This window comes from Epinephelus lanceolatus, chromosome 2, assembly GCF_041903045.1.
Source record: "Epinephelus lanceolatus isolate andai-2023 chromosome 2, ASM4190304v1, whole genome shotgun sequence".
Taxonomy (NCBI): Eukaryota; Metazoa; Chordata; class Actinopteri; order Perciformes; family Serranidae; genus Epinephelus; species Epinephelus lanceolatus.
In genome coordinates this window covers 32,389,210-32,411,408 of record NC_135735.1, presented here as the reverse complement: position 1 = coordinate 32,411,408, position 22,199 = coordinate 32,389,210, and the positions used below count along the sequence as shown (strand labels likewise).

Here is a 22,199-nt window from a genome sequence, read left to right as displayed (position 1 = left end):
GTCAAACTGTCAAACTAAGCAGTGCTGATCAAATATGAATCAATATTCTGTTACTGCACTGCCAATTTCTTGCCTTTAATGTTTTCAGAAATATTTTTACTGTACTGTTTAGCTGAAAAAAAATAGTAAAGTTGGTTCTGGCAGGTGGGTGATGTTTGGTACTTTGTTTGACTGTTTCCTACATGGCGGCCAGATCACAAACTTTCTTACTTTACAGCTAAACAGTACACTAAAACAGACTGTATTTCTAAAAAACATTGAGGTGAGAGATAGGCAACGCAGTACCAGAACCCTGATTCATATTTGATGCCTCCTTTGACAGTCTGATTGCAGTTACAAGCAGTGATTGACATGACTGACAGCTGCATTAGAGACTCTTGGGCTCTGATTAGTTGTTTTCATTCACGTGTAGTAAGGCAATTAGAAGCAATACATGGCAATAGAGTGGGCAGAGTAGTATCATTAATGTGAATATAGAGACAGTTTGAGCAAATATGACAAAAGTTTATTTGTGTAAAAGTAACCAACTACAGATTTACCAGACTAGGTAGAAATAGGATCAACCGTGTACTAAGTGTGTTTTGCAAGATGCCTTTTACGAGAACATCTTGTCTAATACACTCGAGAAGAATGTACTGTATTAGCATGAATTTAGCAGGGGAAAGAGAGAAGATAAGAAGAGTGTGTACGACATAAGGACGGATGGAGAGAGGGGGTACAGACAGAAAATGACCCAGACAGTGTCAATTCAAGACAGACAGAAACTATTGAACGTGTAATGACGTCTGGACCATGACTGCGGTTTTTCAAGTATAGTTCCTAGTAATATATATTTGGGCCTGTATCGTAAGCTCCTTAAGATACAGGCCCAAATATAACGTGTTTACTTCGGGAAATAAAGTAAACACGTTTCCTCATACTGTAGAGACAGTGTAGACAAAACTATATTTCTCTCATGCTATGCACCCTGAACCCCTCCTGCCTTTGTCCTTACAAATCTATACTCTCCATTTCTTTCATCCCTCCTCATTCCTCCCTCCGTTCCCTCCTTCCTTCCTCTGCGGCCCACTTCTCCATAGAGGGAATGGCAGCAGCAGCTTCAATAATTCACTTCCCCTCAGAACAGGTTGTGTTTGCATTGCAGGGTGCTGCAGGCGAGAATAGAGAGGGCGAGGAAGAAAGATTAAAAACAAGGAGGAATGAAGAATGAAGTCGAAATGGATAAAGACTTTGAATAGAAAGACAGAATGAAAGTAAAAGACGAAATACAGCAAAGGAGAGCGCCCGTTGTGAGTAATCATGATGGGGAAAAACCAAAAAAGAGAAAGAAAACCAGGGGGAGATTGTTTTAAAGGGACAAGTCAGCTCTTTCTAGTCCCATGTGTGTGCCTTAAAAGGTGAAAAAGAGTAAGATAATGAAAGAGAGAGGAGGAACGTCACTCTACCAGAGAACATGAGAAAGGCTCCCCATGCAGAAAGGGGAAAGGGAGGAGATGAGGATGGGTAGACTCCGATAAAAGCCAAAGCAGCAGTAAGCCAGCACCTATCATTGACACATTCTCCCTCTGCTACCTGTGAATACCTCACAAGTATGAACTAAGTCTCAGAAGTCTCAGCCTCCAACTCTGCAAGTTCTTTTACATCGACAGTGTGTGTTTGTGTGTGCAATGTTTGAAGCACTTTATTTGAACGTTTAGTTCTGTGGCTTGGCTTGTTTGGGTCGACCAATGCCATTCAAAATCAGATAACCATGAAGCCTGTGTGGTGTTATAGTCTCAAGGTTGTGTTTTTTTAACGCTGGCCTATATATCAGCTTCTTTTGCTTGAGAAGAATAACATCACAAATTGATAAATAGACAAATTCTTAGTTTATCTCTATGGTGGAAATGAAAACAGTTGGTAACTCATTGATTAGTTGACCAAGTTGAAGTAAATCAGAAACAATTTTGAATGCCAAATCCTAACCCAATTATTTCAACCCAAATTATGATCATTCCTTCACTCAGTGGTTTTCAAATGATGTGCTGTGGCACACTGACGTGCCATGATGCAAATCCAGGTGTACCGTGGGATTTTGTGATAACAACACATCATTAGAGCAATATTCAACTGGGCCGTTACAAAAACATATGAATTAATTTTTAACTGACTGTATCAGTGGGTTGTGCGCAAACTCTTGCTAAAAAATGTAATGTAATTTAAGTTAAAAAACCTTCATGGGGGGACCATTTTGTCACTGTTTGTGCATGGGAATTGTTCATGTGTGACACATCAAAGCCCTGATTGGCAGCCAGTGTGAGGGATGAATACATTTAAAAGGAGACAGCTGTGAGTGGGACAATGGATCGCTTTATTGTACAGAGCAAATTACAACAAAGGGCACTTGGATTACGACGGACAAGCCATTCAGACGTTTTTGAAATGTATTAGTGGAGTTTTATTACATTTTCAAAATGTGGGTCCCATGCACTTCAAGTGAATGGAAAAATCCAGCTGGCTGTTATCCTCCGATACCCCGAACAAGTTTTGTGGATTAAAAAACTACACTGGACTTCTTGTCGGCATGAGGGTCAGTAAGTACTGTCTGTATTTTCATTCTAAAGTGTCCATTTCCTTTAAACTGAATATCTTTGGGTTTTGGACTGTTGGTTAAACAAAACAAAGCAGTGGAAGATGCAACATTTTTACTTGTGTGTCAGACATTTCATGGACTGGATAAAATGGAATATTGAAAATAAATGTTAAGGCCCAGACCAATCAAACCAAACAACAGAAAACTAGTGGTTGCGAAGTCCGATTGTTATGTTGCCCCATGTCGCCTGTGTGTCTGCCAAAAAGTTGCACATTTACACACTGCAAAGACAGCAGCCAACTAGCATGTATGTTCTTTGCCTGCGTGAGAGCAAATAAGTCTCCATTACAGAAGGCAGCGGTACTCTGTATTCTTCATTCAGACTGGGAAACCGTAAATCCTAAAGGATGTAAAAGACGCTAGTCTTTGAAAGTAGAAAGGATATTTACCATGTGCCAGCAAACAACATTCTGCTGAAGAGCTCAATGGCTAAAAACAAAATCGCACCTAATATAACAAGTTTGTTCTGACCTCATGTCCTCTTGACTTGAGCTGGTTGTTTACTTTCCTCACTTTCGTTTCTTTTCTTGTGCATTGAGCTGAACTACATATCAGATGATTTCTCCCCTGGTCTGGCTATAAATTGAAGCAAAGAATATGAATAAGTCACAGGAAAAGAAATCATATTTGTTTCATTTCCAAAAATTCTAAGATTTGATTGAAGTTCTCTTGTACCTGAGCTAAAGCAAATACAGTTTAGGTCGCTGCCTCATTCCAACTTTGTCTTGCTCTCTCACACTGACTCGTTCCCTCCGTTTCTTTCTCATTTTCCGAGCCCCATGTTGGTCTAGCTCTCTGTCTCTAGGGAAGCCTTTCTTCTTTTAGCTGCTCTGTATCTGGCCCTGCCCTTTTCAATGTCACTCTCGCTGCGTCTCGCTCTGTTTTTCAATATGAGCCCTTCGTTCTGCCACGTGTCCTTTTTCTCTTCTTTCGTAAGCCTGATCCAAGTCATTTTATTGAATGTCAAATTCAGTTACAATTCGTCAGCTTCCTCTAGATGTTATAATGCCTGAGGTAAAAGATGTTGTTGGTGATAAATAAATGAAGTGATGAATTACAGAGACACAGTTATGTCAATGCCATAAAACTACTTAACTCTGATTTCTTCCTAGATCACTTCAAATCCTCAAATGTCTTGAAATATGTACATCACAGCTGCTCAGTAAACCGACTGTTGCTTCTGTCTGTGTTATTGCCGCATGGCCGTGAGATCGTCTGACGCATCAGAATACAGCAGAGTGTATCTCTGTCTTTGGATGAAAGTGTGAAATTTACCTGATACATTACCTTGCTTAGCAGCACCTCTTCCTCAAATGAAGGATGTGCAGAGAAATTATTTTCTATGTGGGATAAGGTGTCCTTCTGAGCCACAGGCATCATAGTGATTGAGTTAGAAATGATATTCTCATGCATGCACCTGGAAATAGCAGATCTCATTTGTTTTTTATGCTTTTTTTTCTGTCCTCGCTGAGCTCATTTCCACAAGCTTGCTAGAGTGTGAGCTCCTTCTTACATTTCCACAAATTAATACTTGGATCGTCTCCATCTCATGAGATTCTGATTGGAAAAGACTTCCATCAACTGTGATTCTCAACCAGGAGTGCAGCACTTGGACCCAAGGGGGTTCAAATAAAAATATTTCAGAGTAGCCGTGATAAATTGAGCAAAGAGAAATTATGAGATGGTGAAAAAAAATACCCATGTATTTGTTTTTAGGCGGGCAATAGACACAGAAATAGGATTATGAGCTGCAACAGACCAACTGCACTTGACACCACTCACACACTTAACACCTTAAAAGGGTACTTCACAGATTTAGCATTGCTCAACATTGTCGGAATCATCATGGGCAGTTTTTTTAAGTATCAAAATGTATACCACAGACATTGTCTTTTTATTCCACACATTCTTCTTCCTCATCAAAACCTGCCGCCCCCACTACCTACAATGCAAACAATCAGAGGTGCAGGTGTGTTATTATAGTGGTGGCTAATGTAGCCTCAAGCTGCTATCCTCATGCACAGATAAGGAGCGGGCTACAGAGGTCTGGCAAGATCATCTCTTTCTAACCACAGATCGGTCAACACCCACAGATTTTTCTTTTCATTTTGAAACTTGTAGTTTTCAGCCCCAACCTACGCTGCTTAAAGTGACGCGGCTCCCCCTGGAGCCACAAAAAGCTTTATGCAACTCTTTGTCACATATGCAGTAGTACTGCGCAAGACCTGTGAGCAGACTTTGATGTGTTAAAGTAGTGGACAAAACACTAGTAAGTGAGTAAAAAGCTGTAAAAGATTGATCAAAGTAATGACTAAATGGTTGAAAGTCCAGCTGTTGTCGCTTCAAGTAGTAGCAGAAGGAATATAAATAAATTCATTGCGATAGTCTGACAATTCCAGGACTGATATGTCTTCTAAAACACTATCGTAACAAAATCCAGTGTTACATCATATAAAATAACATATGTTTTAAAATCCATGCAAATGAACTGTTCATTTGGAACATGACAGGAGGTGTAGTTGAAGCAGTATTTTAACTTATATGGTAGGGCCGTGGGGGTACGTCAGTCAAAAGAGGTGTCATCCACACTCAGCTGGGCTCTGTGTGAACTGGGCAGCAAGGTTTGCATAAAAATACAGTAAATTTATTCTCATTCTTTTGTAACTGTCAAATTCCAGCCGGGGTTAAAACCGCACTTCCCTTCATCTAATATAACAAGCATTTTATTGAATCCGCGACTGTTCAATTTTAAGTCTCCTGTTTGTGTCACCTACTTCCACCCAAATCAAACCACCTCTCCTCATGATGCACCTTTCCCTCTGCCCTCATTTCCTGAGGTGGCTGCGAGCGCGGGCTGTCTGCTTGCTCCCCAGTGTCAGCCCTCCACCCTGCTTCCCAAAGCCTGTCTGCAGCTTTCAATGACAGTGTGTGCTATGTCCTATATATGCAGTAAGTGGAGAGGTGGGTGGATGCTTGCCACTGAATCGGCGGATGATAGCGAGAAGATGACAGGGCTTTGGCGGAGAGAGGTGCTGGGTGTAAAGAAAGGGAAGGATAGTGAGGAGGGAGAAGGGAAGGAAGCGAGGAAAAAAAGCGGCGAGGAGAGTTAAAGGGATGTATCTGTTGAAAGGGTTTGGATGAAGGGAGAGAATTAGGATGGAATGAGGATGTATGGGCACATTTTATCCCATTTTGACATGTTAAGGGGAGCTATATGGTTGGCTGGGAAGGAAAAGAGGATCAGAGAGAGGAGAGGAGAAGGGAAGAGAGGAAGATGACAAGAACATCTTTCTTGACAGGTAAAAGTTTAGCAGATGGGTAAAGACAGAATGAGGGAGGAGGGGGAGGAGGACGGGATCAGGATGTGTAGCTAGTGGCAGGTAAATTGCTACACTGACAACATGGGGACTTTTTAACATATCCGACAGATTATACCCCGTCTCCTCTGAGCCAGCTGAGATGCATGGAGAAAGACGGGAACGTGTGAGAGCAGCAAGCTAAAATTTCAAACATTTAAAGTGCCAGAATTTTTTTTTTTTTCCCACTCAAACCGTCATGAGCAGGGGAAGAGGAGGAGGTGGAGGAGGAGGAGGAGGAGGAGGAGGAGGAGGAGGGGGAGAGTAGTTTGCTGCTGAGGGAGAGCAAGTTTGAGAGTGAGAATGAGAACTAGAGAGAGAGAGAGAGGGCGAGATCTCCAAGCAGCACGCATCGCTGAATTATTGAGGCCAGACGTGTGTAGGAGCAGAAGATAGATTTCCAGTGTTGATCCCTTCCTGCTGTCAGAAAGTTTAGTTGGACACGACCAATTCCAGCACTTGTGGTTGTTTTGTTGTTGTTCAGGGGTTTTCAGCGCACACCACAGGGAGAGGCAGAACATATGTGGGAGGAGCAGCCTTGAAAAGTGTGGTTTTAGCTGAGTGTGTGTGTGTTTGCTGACACTCCTTAAGTCGGAGCATATCTGTATGATAAGGTTTTCTCAGGCAGTCAGTGGCTGTGCGCAGGTTTTCTATGAAGTGACAGATCAATATACGTCCGCGCTGAAGGTGCGACAGGCGCCGGGAACGGCTGGCTGTATGCATGGCACTTTGCACGCTGTGAAACCCCACCATTTGCTCAGTGTGAGTCAACAATAACAATTTAAAGCTCCCTGAGGAGATTTACACCTACTCTTAAGACTGGCACAGTATGCCGTTGCCAGCAGATAGAGGTTGTCAAAGAATATTAAAGATAACCAAATATAACCACATTAACCCTTATCTGGTGTATTCTAACCAGCTGCCATGCAAATAAAGATTGTTTTGTACATTATTTAGACCAAATGCTGTTTAAAAGGTCAAACTTAAAGCCCCCCTTCACTCAGTGTGTTTCACTTATTGTCACTTTATTTGGATGTTTGATCTTCACCGTGCTGAATGGTGTTTTACACAAGAGGGGTGTTTTAAAATGTATCTGCTGAAGTGGGAATGTTTCTCTGAGCTCACCTGAAATCTCTTTAAACACATGAGCATGATTTTGTGACGTCACAACCAGCCTAGAAGCCACTCGTGATACACTACGCAACTTATAACCCCGTAGAACCATGAAGCCTCCAGTGCACACACACTGAGGATGGATCCTGGATTTTTTTTAATGAGATAGAAGAGGTGTAATTTGAAAAACACTTTTAAAAGGTTAAGGAACTTTTCTACCCAAAACACACCACTCACCAGAGATGACCCCAAGCAGGGTATTTTGAAGCCCAAAAGAGATTCGCAACCAGACGAAACCATTTTAGAATGCTGCAGAGAAAGCTCCACCCAATCTGGCTGATTGCGTCGCCTACGACACAGCTTGTCAAATCGCCAGTGGCTTTATCGTGAAGTCTCCTCGCCAAGTCAATTACACACTGTCCACAGGCTACTTATATGCGGGCTGTTGCATTCTTTAACAACAGCCAGGCCTCCGTCCCCGCTGAGACTAAGGCTGTCTCATGTGCGTCCCCACGGCTGTTGAAACGTATGTCGGTCTCCGTCCTCGCAGTGTGTCAGAGTCGTACGGTGGGTCGCTGCTTCTTGCTGTATGTGCGAATGTCCCACTAGTATCTCACAATTACTGTCTTCATTTATATTTTATGTGGCTACAAATTATATTCAGCCTAAAATAAGTCTGAAAAGCTGAAAATCAAACGGGTGTGCAGATAGTTGTTATATGGAGAGTCTGCTGCATTGGTGTAAAAAAGTTTTTAGAATATTGCAGACCTGCGAATGTAAGAAGTTGCAAGTTGCAATCTTTTGTCTTAACCGGGCTTTATATGTCTCAAATCATGTGGTAGGGATCTTAAAAGCTAGCCTGGGAATCAGACAAATCTGCAAGCTTGTATTTTCTGCCTCTGATCCGCCTTTCATTCAAATAGGTTGCATGTTTCATTACTCTGATTGGTTATAGGTCTATGTAATAGTGTCCAGAAGAATGATCTATGGCTCTCGATAATGCCCCTTGCATATCAAACATGAACTGAGAGGTTCCAGGCTAACTCGCATTTGCGAATTGGTCTGGCGATGTCAGGCTACTTCAAAGCCACCAGCTGTGAAACCCCACAGCGGTTGTAACAAAGAAGACACTGTGGCAGACAGCAATGCATAAAAAGCATTGCATTAAAAGAAAAAAATCCTACACATGGCGGCTTTGAAATTACACATAACCTAACAAATGTCAGAAGTTCACTTTAAACTGCACTGCACACAAAAAAAAGTTTGCTAAAAAAGAACGATGCCAAAGAGGGAAGACAGGAATAAGTGGTAAAGACAAAGGACAGGAGGGTGAAGGAGGAGGCAGTGAAGAAGAAAGAGAGTGACAGTGTAAGAGAAGTGCAGGAGGAGGCAGACGGTCTCTGATGTAAGCCATGTTCTCACCGCTGTTCACAACCGTCCTGTCGCCTTTATGAATAAGTTAGATGCCAAATGTTCCCTCCCTCTCATGTCCATGCAGGCAAACGCACACACAGAAACAAACACACATACACACTGCCTTTTTTTTTCAGTGTCAAGACACTGGGATCATTTGGCACACAACGAAACAAACACACCTGACTAACTCCAACAGCTTTTTTTTTTTTATCTTAGCCGTCACTACAGTAAATAAGAATATTAAATTGCCCTGCATTCATAAATTGTGTAGAAAGACACAAACACAGACACGCGTACGTCGATATTCCCCCATAAAGATGAGCCAGTAAGAGGTGCTTGATAATGTCTGACAGAGTGACAGGAGAACAGAGGAGAAAACTGAAGTCTCCTTGACAGTTTTTCCTACTCACAGGGCACCCACATCGTCTTGTTACACTCTGGACCACTCTCATCCGAAGAAGTGTGTGTGTGTGTGTGTGTGTGTGTGTGTGTGTGTGTGTGTAGGCCCCTCTGTGTGTGTGTGTGTGTGTGGGGGGGGGGGGGGGGGGGGTGACACTGACTAACATCCCAGTACAGAGGCATGAGAGTGGGTGAGAGTGAGGTAATGATCTATGAGTTCAGCGAAAGGTAAACGCAGGGAGAGATGTCTGTGCATGTGCATGTCTGTATGTGCATGTGAAAATTGTGCGTGGGCTATCGTGTGTGTGATATGTGCGTGGATGTGATCTGCATGAACAAGAACATCATCATCCCAGAGAGTGGAATACATAGAGAAGGGGAGAAAAAAAAGAAATGAAAATGAACAGGCAGAACAGAGGGTTACGCGATGATCTGCGAACACAAAAAAAAAAAAAAAAAATTATAATAATTCTGTCAGCACTTCGGTACAGACGCATGCTGCTGCTGGAGCCTGCAGTGATTCTCAACATTTCACTCCTCGTCAAACTTCTATCTTTTATTTATTCTCCTAACTTGGAAGCAAATGGAAACATCTTCGGGGAATATGGATAATAGAATTCAATCAGTCTATCAATCTGTATTTATTCATACACACTCAGTGCAGAGGCTTCACAGTGTGAACTAGCAGAGGGGCTTTATGATAAAGGTGGACAGAAAACTGACAAGATAAATGTCACACAATCAAACATGTAATCCAGTGGATTTCAGTGCATAACTTAAGTCAAATTTACCTCTTGAAAAGCATAGTTTGACATTTTGTGAACTACACTTATTTGTCCCTTTGCCATATTTGTTTCCAGTCTTTACGTTTATATAGAAATATATATATAAGACCAACGTAAGAGGCAGGTAGACAGCTTACACCTAAGTGTTAACACATATATATTCCACTAAGAATTACTAGGCTCTGCTTTCTAAGGAGATGTATTACCATCTCACCTCACTCAGGGCCCCTGAGTGCGAGACTGCCCACCTTTACCCGTTGCTTTGTGCCCACCGCAGGCTCAGTGTGTAACTGGTGGGAAGCAGAGTGATAAATCAGACCTCCCAAGACGTTGTCTTAGTGCTCTTATCCTTTAGCCCCAGGTAGCAGGGCTTGTGTAAACCACAGTCAACATATCACTTTGGCCTTTGGCACATAGGCCTATGGCTCTGCTGCTGACCTGTAGGTTAATAGAAATGTTGTCAGGCTTTAATATCCAGTCACCCATACAGAGAAATGAGAAATAGGAACCTGGAGAGGAGAGGAGAGGAGAGGAGAGGAGAGGAGAGGAGAGAAATGAGTGAATCAAGGCCAAAAAAAGTGGCCAAGAATGAGCTGAGTAAGCATCAAAACAAGGAGGCCGCGTACTGTATTGTGTATGTGAATGTTCCCAAGGTATGACCTTTTTAATATGAAGGTAGCAAGGGCAACACCGCCACACAATGGGCCTAGTTAACGTGAGAAAAAAATGGGAGCAAGACGAGATAATTAAAGCGCCATGTGCACTAAAATTTTTAGCAGAAGGGATGGGATCAGAGGGACTGACGGAGATGAGTGGAGACAGACACAGAAAGAGGGAGGGACGGAGACAGAGGAGGGGGAGCAGGCAGATACCACCACTCCCGTCTAATAGGTAAAGTGATTTACGTTTTTAAAAAATAATTTTTAATTGTGGCCAATGATGCAGAATCTGATATACATTAAAAACAATAAAGACACTTGCCAACAGCTCTCTAACTCTGCCAACACATTATCTCCTATCTATCTGTTCTGTGCAAAGAATAGATGTTGTCATTGTCTTGCACCACAATCAAGCTTTCTTAGAAGAGAAACGGGCAAACAATGACACGCTTCTCATGTCTCCTTTCAGATCGTCCATCTGTCTTTTGTCTATCTGCCTATCTATGCAACACATTCTCACTCCCAACTTGTCACATAGCGACACTTCGGGCAGTGGCCCTACACCTCAAACTATGACGCTCTGGGTACTGCCCCAGCATCAATTTTGGACACTCTGGGATTGCATGTCAATTTACATTGTTACACAGGTTGTGTCTTTTCAAAATAAACTTCCTTTTCACAGGAAATGGACAGTTTCCACTCATTAAATGCATACAGTCTCTTCAAAATAAACTCAGAATGCTGGTTAAAAGAAAATAATATTTAGGTTTACTTCCTTAGGTTTAGGCAACTAAAGAGGTGGTTAGGTTTTAAAAAAATATCATGGTTTTGCTTAAAGAAAGTATTTTTGTTACTAACGTAATGGAAAATCAAGTGACACTTCAATATGCTACACTAGCTAGCTCATGACATTGTTATTAAAATAACTCCATTGACTTTTGTTTAACAGAGAAAATGAACAGAGGTCTCCTGGGTGAAAGTCTGGAGTTTGTTTGACACATCCACCTTCCCTCCTATCCGCCCTATGTGGACTTTCTCGCTTTTTATAGTACGGCAGCTGCCCTGAGTGTCATAAAATGCCTCTGTCCGGTGCGTCTTGTATTGCTGCTAAAGGGTGCTTTAGAGCATCTGTATCTGACGCCTTACATGATGGCTTCTCATTCAGAATGAAATAAATCTGAATGAAATCATTCGGAATTAAAGTCTTTCCAGGTAGTTTACATGGGAAATATTAATTCTGAATGAGGGTTTACACGGGAGATCAGTTTAATCGCCTTTATTCGGGTCCGCGCAAGGTTTGGGGCAGGGAAGGTTTCTGATTGGATAGGGGGCGGGGCGGATGTTACATGTTTACGTTTACCGGAAGAAAACACTGTAGTCCTCGTTCCGGATAACAAGATGCTTGACGACACCGTTCTTTGTGCCTTTTTCAGGCTTGTTTTGCTTATATTCTTGAAGCAGCAGTACGACAACAACCTTGTTCTGCTAATGCTTCGTCTGTTGTGGGGGAGAAGGGAGGTAGAAGGTCGAAGAAGGGAGACAGAAGACCGTGCTGTGGCGAATGGAAACCGATGAGTGCAATGAGTCCGCCTGCTCTATCTCAGCCCGTTGCTATGTGCGCTATATATGTCATCGCGCCAGAAGGGCAAGGAAACGAGCATGTGCAGAAAGACCGGAATGAACTTAAAGAGGAATGAGTGTATACAAGTGCGAGAAATTCTTTCATTCGGAATTAGAAACGGAATATACATCGGATTGAATTTTCAATTGCATTGGCCATTTCCATTCCGAATTAGGTTTTTACAAGATCACTTTTAATAGGAATGAACTTTCATTCCGAATGAAAAGGGAATTAAATTGTCCATGTAAACGCACTCAATGACCATCAGTATTGGAGATTCTTTCTATCTCTCTGTCTGTCTATCTGTCTATCTATTTGTCTGTCTGTCTGTCTGGTATTGAGTTGGACAGTTGGAAAAACGGTTTGAGCACCACTAACTAAATTTGAAGGACTTTTAATCAAAGCTCATACCGAGGGAAAGGTCATTCAACAATTGCTAACATTGAGTGCGCAATCTGTACAGCAAAAAGAGGTGTGTGTGTGTGTGTGTGTGTGCCTGTGTGTGTGTTCATGCATGCATGTGTGCACCTGTGAGTACAGCAAGCAGCAGACTACAGCAAAGAGGTAAAGAGCGAGAGCAGAATAGTAGGTGTCAGATTGTGGGAGGTAAAAGATTATCATCATCTCTAGTTTAATGCTTCAGTCTCTTTCTATCACCGTCTCCCCTCCCCTCCTCCATTGCCTCAGAGCCACCAATAAATTATGGATGCTTATTAGAAAAGGGCAATATTCAGCATCCAAAATAAACTCAGCAGCAAGAGACATTAAAGAGACACAAACAAAAAGTGCTGATGTGGGTAGAGGAAGAGTTAAAGTCACAGGGGAGCCAGTGGCCAGGCCAGTTAAACCTGGAATGATCTCTTTCTAGGTCACCGGCTTTCAACCCATGTGCCGTGGCGAGCTAATGTACCGCAGTGAGTAAAGCTCCACATTAAGATGATGCTCAAATGTTGGGTGCTCATCGACACACTCGCACACACAGACAGCAAATAAAAAAACTAGCAGTGTATTCCAAGCCCTTCATTCTTCCTTGGGCAACATCTTCAAAGTGATGTTAAATTTGTGCGCTATGTAGGCATATTAAACTTTTTCACTTTCTGCATCTCTTGTAGTGCTTTGTTCTATGGCCAGTGGCAAGGCCTCAACTCTCCCGCTGCTGCGAGGGCCTTGCTGAAGTCTAACACTGTTAAGCAAAATCACTGATTTAAGTTCATTAAATTTCCTGTTAACAAGCACATAATGAAGCATCACATTGCACGCTAATGCAGTTTGGGTTCCATCTACAGCACCGGCTAATGGTTTTGTGTGACTTTGTCGAGCGATCAATAATTTGGTGTCCCTGTGAACTCTGTTGCCTCGCAGAGTGTGATCTGATGCAGCACGGCAAACGTGGTGAGACACTTTTCTGGTACACTTTGTCTGTATTGATGTCGTAACTGTTGAGTCCTTCGGCTGAGGAGTCACATCCTTCCAGACTGTCTTGAAATTTTCTGAACCTCCCCTAATCCTTAAGTACGTTGAGAGTTGCCGCATATGAATGCCACATCAGGCTTGTAATGCCTGGGATTACAGTATATCCAGATTAAATGAAACTTGAAAATCGCTGTATACGTATGCAAGGATGTTTGTGACCAGTCTGTGGGGATGCATATAAAATGCTTATCCCCCACCCTGCCACAAAAAAAAAACAACACAGTAGTACAGAGAAGAGGGCTCTAATAAAAAATACATACTATAAAATGACATTAATAGATGTGCATAATAAAGCTTTATGTAAAAAAATATGGTAGGCAGCTTTTCCTTTTTCCTTTGATATACAGTAAAGCATGGCATTTCCTTGGTGCACTTGTCTGTCCAATTCCTGTTTGACAGACAGGTGTTACAAGCTTTCTGACAGCCTATCAAAATTCACAGAAGTACAATCAATACTACACTGCTGCAAGAGAAACAGTGACTGATCCGCAAGTCCCTGCTGAGCCAGCAAACTGTTGCAGTGGGAAGAAAAGTGTGTCTGTGACACAAACACGTCCCACTCACACATGCACGCGCACACACACGGGCCCACAGGTTCGCAGGCACACACACTTCACATCCATCCATGCATTTGGCACAATTCACACTCACGAGCACAAACGAACACCTGCACACACAGACTCGCAGGCGTGAGCTGACAAAAACGCACACATCCAAACACACCCCAGAGAAGGCTACAGTAAATGAACCTCACAGCCGTCCAAAGCGCTGACATCAATCAGGCACGCTTACACCGTTGGGCTCCCGACGGACAGCGAGTCGCATCTGTCTGCTGGAGCAAGTGCTAAACAATTCCAAAGTGAGGGAAACCATTTTATGCATATCTGCATGCACAGCGAGCGAGAGTGCCAATCTCGTTGGCTCTCTTCCTGATCTTCCCCACTCGTGTTCTTCGCTGTAATTGTGCAAATTGTGTAGCAATTTGTTCTTTTTCAATGACTATTTTTAATGATGATGGTTTACCTATACATGAAGCAGTTGTTGCACAGGTACACACAGCTGAGCACCGCCGCCACACAAGCCACCGGGGAATGTGGGGCCTGTGAATGCCGGCCAGTGCGATTCCCACAATGCTTTGGGACTTTTGGTCCCTCAGCAGAGAGTGAAAGGCTGCTACTGCACGTGAGACAAATAAGCTATTACAGTGGGGGGAAAAAATTGTATATATATATATATATATATATATACATATATGTATATGTATATCATTGCAGCCTTCAGCACTGGCACTCCCTGACTGCATACCTTCCTGCTCTGACCCACTGCATATTTGTGACAGAACCCATGAGGCACGGATGCACAAATTCTTCATGACAATCAGTGTATCACCCTGTAGAGAACCCAAAACTGTTTCAAACAGTTATTATGAAAAAAAATGAGGACAAGAATGCACAAGGGCAAACTGGAGATGTGAGCCTTCTGCGGGACGGCATAACTAGATCACAAAAGTCACTCCATGCAGACAACATACTGAAAATACGAACACACGCTCCTGCTCCTACAAAATGATTGCTGGCATTCGTACATTCTGGATACCAGAATATTTTCAAACTGAAATATCTAATATATGTATGGTGGAAATATTTTTGGAGGGAACATAACAGTTTTATGTTAAATCCTTGACTTTATCAAAGTGGATAAGGCCTCCACCAGCAGGTAAAAAATTATCCTAGATAAGTGTGGTGCCACTAAGGTGCATCAGGTGCACTCTCTTCATTGTACGGCCATGTTTGACATTTCCTATATAAACAGATAGTAGGAAAAAAAATCTTAAGACACTGTTATGTCTGCAGCAGTGGGTCGCAAACATTTTATAGATTCTGAGGAGAAAAAACAAATGCCTTAGGATTGTTTATTAAGGCGTCAGTATAATGCTTCAACTGGTGGTCGAAAGAAAATAAAAAAGGAACAATGTCAATGTAAGCTGGATATAATTCACTCTACTGTCACGTCACCTGCTGTATGAAGTATTAGAGCGGTTTAAGCCTGATTACCTAGCAAGGACCTCGACATGGGCCTACATGCTTCAGCAAATGACAGATTGTCAGCATTTCTCAGTGTGACAGCAGGCTGCGGGATTGCTTATGACAACAGCACTCCATGCTACTATGACTAAACAGACCTCGTTTTCAATGGCTGCCACATGCCTTCAAACATCAAAATCAAAGTATCAAAGCTGACAGATCATTTTGTGTGTTTGCTTTGCCCGGAGGGACAGGGAGGATGCATATCTGGCCTGTAGCTGAAGAAACTGAGCCTCTGTAGTACTGCGAGACAGTCTTAAGAGGGAACAAATCTCCGCTTTATCCCTCAAAAGCACAGTGTGACTGTCCTGTTTAACCTGACAAAGGCGAGCCACGTCTCAGAGAGCTCTGCCAGTCTTATCCTCCTGTTGAAACCTGTTGTCTGTCTGTGTGTGTGTGTGTGTGTGTGTGTCTCAGTGTGTGAGTGCAGTGTGCTTGGGAGACATAGTGGGAAGTTAAATAGTGGCCAAACTACCTCCATGCAGCAATAACCATAAACCTTAACCAATAATTTAAAGTTTGATCTACTTTGTGTAATAAAGAACTAATCTGTGGACCTAAAGTGGATTTTGCCATAAAGATTTATATCAGTGTAAAACTGGAATTAGATTGGATATACAGTAGGTGGGTTTCCCCCTCTACTACATTGCTGGATGTTTTCCCAGTCGCCTCCTGCGACTTCTAAGAAGCAATATCTCCCTTTCAAGTTAATTTGCTGTCGATCTCCCTGAAGCTATTCTCACAGTAGTTTAAACGCCAGTTATTATTACTGCCTCCTATTAGTGCGTCGCATTGAAACGCGGACAATATGTGGCGCGGAGGAGCCCTTAATTAAGATTATGGGTTAATAATTGGACAAATTATCATCGCTGGCTGCAATGGAGCTCAGTCAGCCTGCACTAATAAAGTATGTATTGATGTGATAATAGGAATACGTTTGCAAATATCGCGCTCTTACCGTAAACTCCTTGGCCCCAGGCAAGAGGATAAACACTAGAAAATAACAAAATCCAGAAAAGCTCCATGTTCAGCTCAGTTCCGTCATAACCTATAAGGAAGACAGAGAGACACACACACCGAGAGAAAAAGGTGAAATGAGAGGCACAGAGGGGAGCAGCCTGCACGATGGATGTGACAAACAAACTACAGCTGAGTGATTGTTATCAAAAGGAAAAGAGAGGTACTTTCAATTGTTTTTTTCATGTTCAATTACGTCTCCTTCAGCCCCTTTAAGCCGTGAAAATGATATCACAGAGCAATTTAGCTCCCCGCCGCACAGCCTGCGTGGTTTCATTCGACTTAAAGGACGCGTAATTCAATCACAAATCGTGGATTATACAAAGTTTACAAGCAGGGCTGGTGCATGCGTTTTGAGATTGACAGGATTGTCTGCTGTTAAGCGTGACTAAACTTCCTCCTCGCTGGAGCCCAGGGGGGGAGGGAGGGGGCAGGTGTAGTCAGGACAGGAGAAAACTAAGGATCAGACAACTGCGGTATTCATGGAGGATTAGCTACAACAAGTGGGGTCATGCACGTTGGACCCCACACACCCACACATGCACACATGTTTCAGATCAATATCATCATTCCTGCAATGTTTCTGCAGCAGCGAGGAGAGGGTGATAGGTCTGTTAAAAAAAAACAAAACACTTCTGTAAATGTATCACATGTTGTGTTATTTCTGTGCACAATTTGGAACCTGTGGAAAAGCTGTAGGAGAAAAAGGATGAGGAGCAGGTGGAGTCAGGGGCTAATGGACCCTCTTCTGTGACTCCTCTGACCGAACATGAGGATCTCCTCCGACGCCTGACCCTCACACATTTGTATAACGGCTCTGAGGCGGCTGCATTGACAGACTGCATTAGACAGCGCGCCGTGATCAAAGTTTCACACGATGCATGTGAGTTAATACCCTGCATTAATGTCAGGGTGCGCTGAGAGAGACTTGCTCATACTGACATGGATCGTTATACAGTCTGCGTAAAAAGAGATGATGCAAATTAAAGCAGGGCGGGTGGGAAAACCCAAAATTTGAATGTCACCGGCGAGGCATGTTAAGTGTAATCAGAGCAAAGGTCAGGTTTGATGGTGATGTAGAGCAGAGTAAAATTAACCACAGCCGGCTTTAAGGTGCTCGCAAATATGTGCACATTTAATGCTTTAAAAAATGCAGACAGGATGTAAACTCAATGGAAAAAAACACATGATCCTGACAAAAATAAAAAGTCTCCGTGCAGGCGTGTAATCCCTGCCGCGTCTCTACCTTGTCTCCGAGGTACCGTCCTTTGGGTCAGTCTGCTACCCAGCGCTGCGCGCACTCCTCCCGGCTCAACGACGAGGATTCCTCCGCTCCCCCGTTAGACCAACCCGCCTCCGTGTCTCTCCACAAAATGTGTTAAAAAGTTATAAATCCTCCTCCAGTGGGTGTCCGGTGTGAGCTTTACAATTCCCGGGGAGTATAGCGGAGAGTTTGCTGAGCTCCCACACCTCTCAAATGATTTCCTTGGTGTGTTAAACTTTTATTTTACGCACGGAGAGAAGCGGGCAGCGGAATCTTACCGCTGTTCGGCTCCACCAGAGAGTCCCTCTTCCCAAAGATAAAAAGCACTTTCCCTTTAAAAAACTCAAGCAAGGCTAGTTTGGCAGAGAAATAAAAAAAAATCCTACACACTCCGTCTCCTCTTTTGTGGATTCTTTACTTTTAAAGGCGTGGTTGAGATGGCTTTACTGTCTGTCTGTCTGTCTCTGCGTCTGACCGGTGACAGTCTAGTGAAGCCCTTCTAACACAATCATGCGCTCTGAAAATGAGCTCCCCTCCACTCGTTCAATCAGCGCTGTGTCTGTGGACTCCAAGTGATGCTGGCCAAGTGGAATATGTGCGCAGACTGAGAACGACCGCCCCTGTCTATGAAGGGAGAGAGAGGGATGGAGAGAGGGGAGGGGAGGGAGGACAGAGGCTCCCACATAGATGCGCTCAAGCCTCACAGCTCCACACTGAACAGGTTGTCAAAAGAACAACATTGCCCCCCCCCCCCCCTCCCCCCCGTCTCTCTCCCTCTCCTTTCCTCCCTTCCATTCACTCTAAAATAGGTTCCAGCCCTTTTGGGTGCTACAGGATGTCTTTAAGAGCCGAGGGGGCAGCGGTGGTTTTTGTGTTTTTCTCTGTTGTCGACTCTTTGGTGGAGTTCGCCAGCTGCGGTGCCACCAATCGTTGGTGCCAATTAGAACTGAAAGGCGCTCCGAAAGTTTTTCTGCCTAATGGAGGAGCCCTTAACACCACCACCCCTCCCCGTGGACCAATTATTTATGACAGCAAAAATAGAAACCCCCCCCCATACACACACACACACACACACACACACACACACTCACAGAGAAATAGAGAGGGAGGGAGTAGGAGCACACACACACACTTACATGACCTGCCCCCCCCTTGTTCTCTGTTTCTCCACTTATTGTGCCGGCAGGTTTTAACTTCCCAAAGTGACCACAGGGGGGCGTGTTTCAGCTCATTGCCACCATTGAGATGCACGTGCGTGCGTGTGTGTGAGTGTGTGGTCTGTCTGCGTGTGTGTGTGACGATTGGGTCTGAAAGCGTCCTGTGTAAAGGGCCCTTGTATTTCTGGCCTCTCCACGAGAGCTGTTGGTTTATCACAAAGCAGTGACTCTGTGTGCAGCTGGACTGAATGAAATAGACACTTTAAATATCAAGCAGGCTGCTTATCAGAGCGGAGCGAGCAATCTGTCACTGAAGAAAAGGAATAATCAATTTCAGTGCCTTCATTTTTACAATGCGGCAGTTTGGTAATATGTTTCATAAAGACTGCAGTTTTAACCAAGAAGACATGGTTATTATATCATGATGACAATGACTATATATATTAATTTATTTGTTTGTTTATGTCTCAGTAAGTTTAAGAAAGAAATGCCTCTTTATCTCTTGGTAGGAAGAGTGGATGATAGGAAGAAGTTAAAGAAAATGGTTAGTTGCATGGAAGCCAGTAAATGTATTATGATGCCTTGAAGATAGAGAGACATTTCCTTCCCAACTCATATATAACTAGTTCTCCCTATTCAAATAATTCTGCATGACAAAGACATAAATCCATATTTTAGAGGATCTACTGCAGATCTGTTTAGTAAATATTTGCTTCAGGTGCTTGAAGTACTGAGGGGGTGGATTCTGCAGTTTCAGGATAATGGGCGTGTTGGAAAGTTCGTGTTGCATATTACCAAATTACAGCATAATCGCAGAACATAATACAACATTAATATCCGAAAGAGCATTTACTCCTGCCAGTTGTTATTTTTCTGACATCAGTTAAGAGAATTGTGTGACCTGCGATTTGTGCTGTGTTGTTCCTAATTTGACAGCTAACGTTTCCTAAAGTTCTGCACAAATCACAAAGCTGGAACTTAATTAGCAGCACACAAACACACACACACACACACAGCACACAGTAGGGTTTCCATTACTTCAAACGACATTACATTGACTTACATTAATTTCCTGGAGACATATACCATAACCACTATTTGCTTAGCCCTAACCCTAACCTTACCCTAAATTTAACCCAAGCCTTCCCCCTAAAATTTATTGACTTACATAACAGGGACTTGCATTTTGTCCCCAAAAAGAAAGTGGGTCCCCACAATGTGACTGTGTAATTTGTGTCCCCACTGTTGACCAGCTCCACAGGTGCATCTGCAGGCTGTGTGCTTTGCTCAAGGGCACCTCAGCACTAGAAGCAGTGAAGAGCATTTCTCTTTGTGTTCAGATGCCAACATTTCCCCGAACTGTCTGGGATTGGAACTAGCCACCCTCCCAGTGAAATGTTTGCGGAAGCAGTCGAAGCCTCTGATGTGAAACTTCAAAGTGGTCTCTGTTACTGCACTCTGAATGCCTTCTTTCTGCTGACACAGCTAAAGAGTAATGCCCGATGAGGTGTCCATTGTCAGGAATTAATGGGCTATGCAGGGGCGCCACTGTGCGTCATACAGTTCTGGCCTCCCCGTTGTCCATTAATTCTTGGTTATGGATACCTCAAAGGCATTACCAAGTTTATACAATGGTCACTTGCCAAAGAAAAGAAAACAGGACCACTCATTTATATTTTCAGGCATTGTGCAATCAAAATCTAAAGTTTTTTACAAGCCGTAACTGATTCTCCCTGGTAACACCTGCGGGTCCGACTAACACCTGAAACAGTCATTACCACATAAGGGTCTTTTGCAATGGAAAAAGTTAGACAGAGCAAATCTTAGATATGACTTACCAGCAGGGGATATTTCTAGTCCACTGAGCTCATAGAACCCTTTGACACAGGTGTTAGCCAGAACAACACTTTCTCACTCAGACTTTGTCACATATTGACATTTGGTCATGGACTTTCTACATCCGGATACAACGTGCAAGGTACCCTGGGTGCGTTGCTTGTGGACTTTCTGGGACACCATGTCAAGTTCTGCCTGTTACATGCATTGTCTTCTTTCAAAATACACTTCCATTTTCCCAGGAAATTTAAAGTTTACATACAGTCTCTTTCAAAAATGAATGCACTATGTTGGTACAACACTGCAAATTGACTTTTTTTTCCCTTCAACAGCAAACACACGTGGTTGGGTTTAGGCAACAAAAACAAGTGGTTAAGTTTAGGATAAAAGAACAGAGTTTGGCTTTATAATCTTACAGGCTGCGAACACTGCTCTTCCGGATGAAGGTCGGGGTTTGTTGGACCCATCCAATAACATTGCGTATGGTTGACACACAGTTAATGTATTTTGACTTAATGTTTAACAGTGGGACTAGCTTGCCATTTGGCCATGTCATCCCCAAATCAATACTGAGATTTGCATGCACCAACAATATGTCATATGTAACCTTACTGTCAGTTGAATAGAGGGCGGGATGTGAGATGATCACTTAATATCAGTAAGTTCAGAGGGGCAGTGTACTTGCAGCTTGTGTTACAGCCTCCATCCGGTGGTGTTCAGACAATAAGGCACTGAAGGACTGCACTCAGTGTTGGACATAAATTGTGAGCAGAGGCTTTGACTACATCTCTGTCACTATGGTTACTCCTTTTTAGATACACGCTGATACTATGTAGTCACTATGAGAACGATGAACAGACAGTTTTACTGGAACTATTTCGGAGGTCTCCTACAACTATTTCAGGAATTAACTGACACCCCAGAACCAGTCAGAATCAAGTATTCACCCATAAGCAATGCTAATTAAACCCACATCACAGTTTGAAACACGTTTAAACTTTTCCATATAATTTCCATTGCATTAGTGCACCAATTCTTTAAAAAAATTGTGATGGTATGGTCAAACAAGTACAGCAAACTCTGCAATCTTACGTAACTGGGAGACTTAGATGTTGATGTCAGCAAGCATCATCAAAAAAAAACTGACAGGTGAATTTGTTAATCATACTTGTCGTACTAGCCAGACACAATTACAGTATTTTAACTATTTTGATCAACTGAATCATAATCCTGATTACTTGGGACCAAAGTTTTAGAAGAACAAACTTTTAATACAGATTGCTTTGTGACTAACGTACGGTAGCAGTAACATTTGCACACTTCAATCTGGGCAACAGGGAGCAGTAAACATTCAGGGTTTTCTTCTGATATTCCTAAACAGAATCAA

At 42.9% G+C, this 22,199-nt stretch overlaps 1 protein-coding gene across 2 annotated transcripts in view; it reads right to left on the bottom strand.

Moving 5' to 3' along the window:
• mdga1 (MAM domain containing glycosylphosphatidylinositol anchor 1) overlaps positions 1–17,940 on the bottom strand; it is a 234,347-nt gene extending 216,407 nt beyond the window's left edge. For both annotated transcript variants that reach the window (XM_033627130.2, XM_033627141.2), the window contains exons 1-2: positions 17,802–17,940; positions 16,497–16,586 (exon numbers count right to left, since the gene is read on the bottom strand). In XM_033627130.2, the coding sequence (XP_033483021.1) occupies positions 16,497–16,563 (67 nt within the window). In that variant the 5' untranslated portion in view covers positions 16,564–16,586; positions 17,802–17,940. The remainder of the gene's footprint in view (positions 1–16,496; positions 16,587–17,801) is intronic.
• Positions 17,941–22,199: the final 4,259 nt, after the last annotated feature.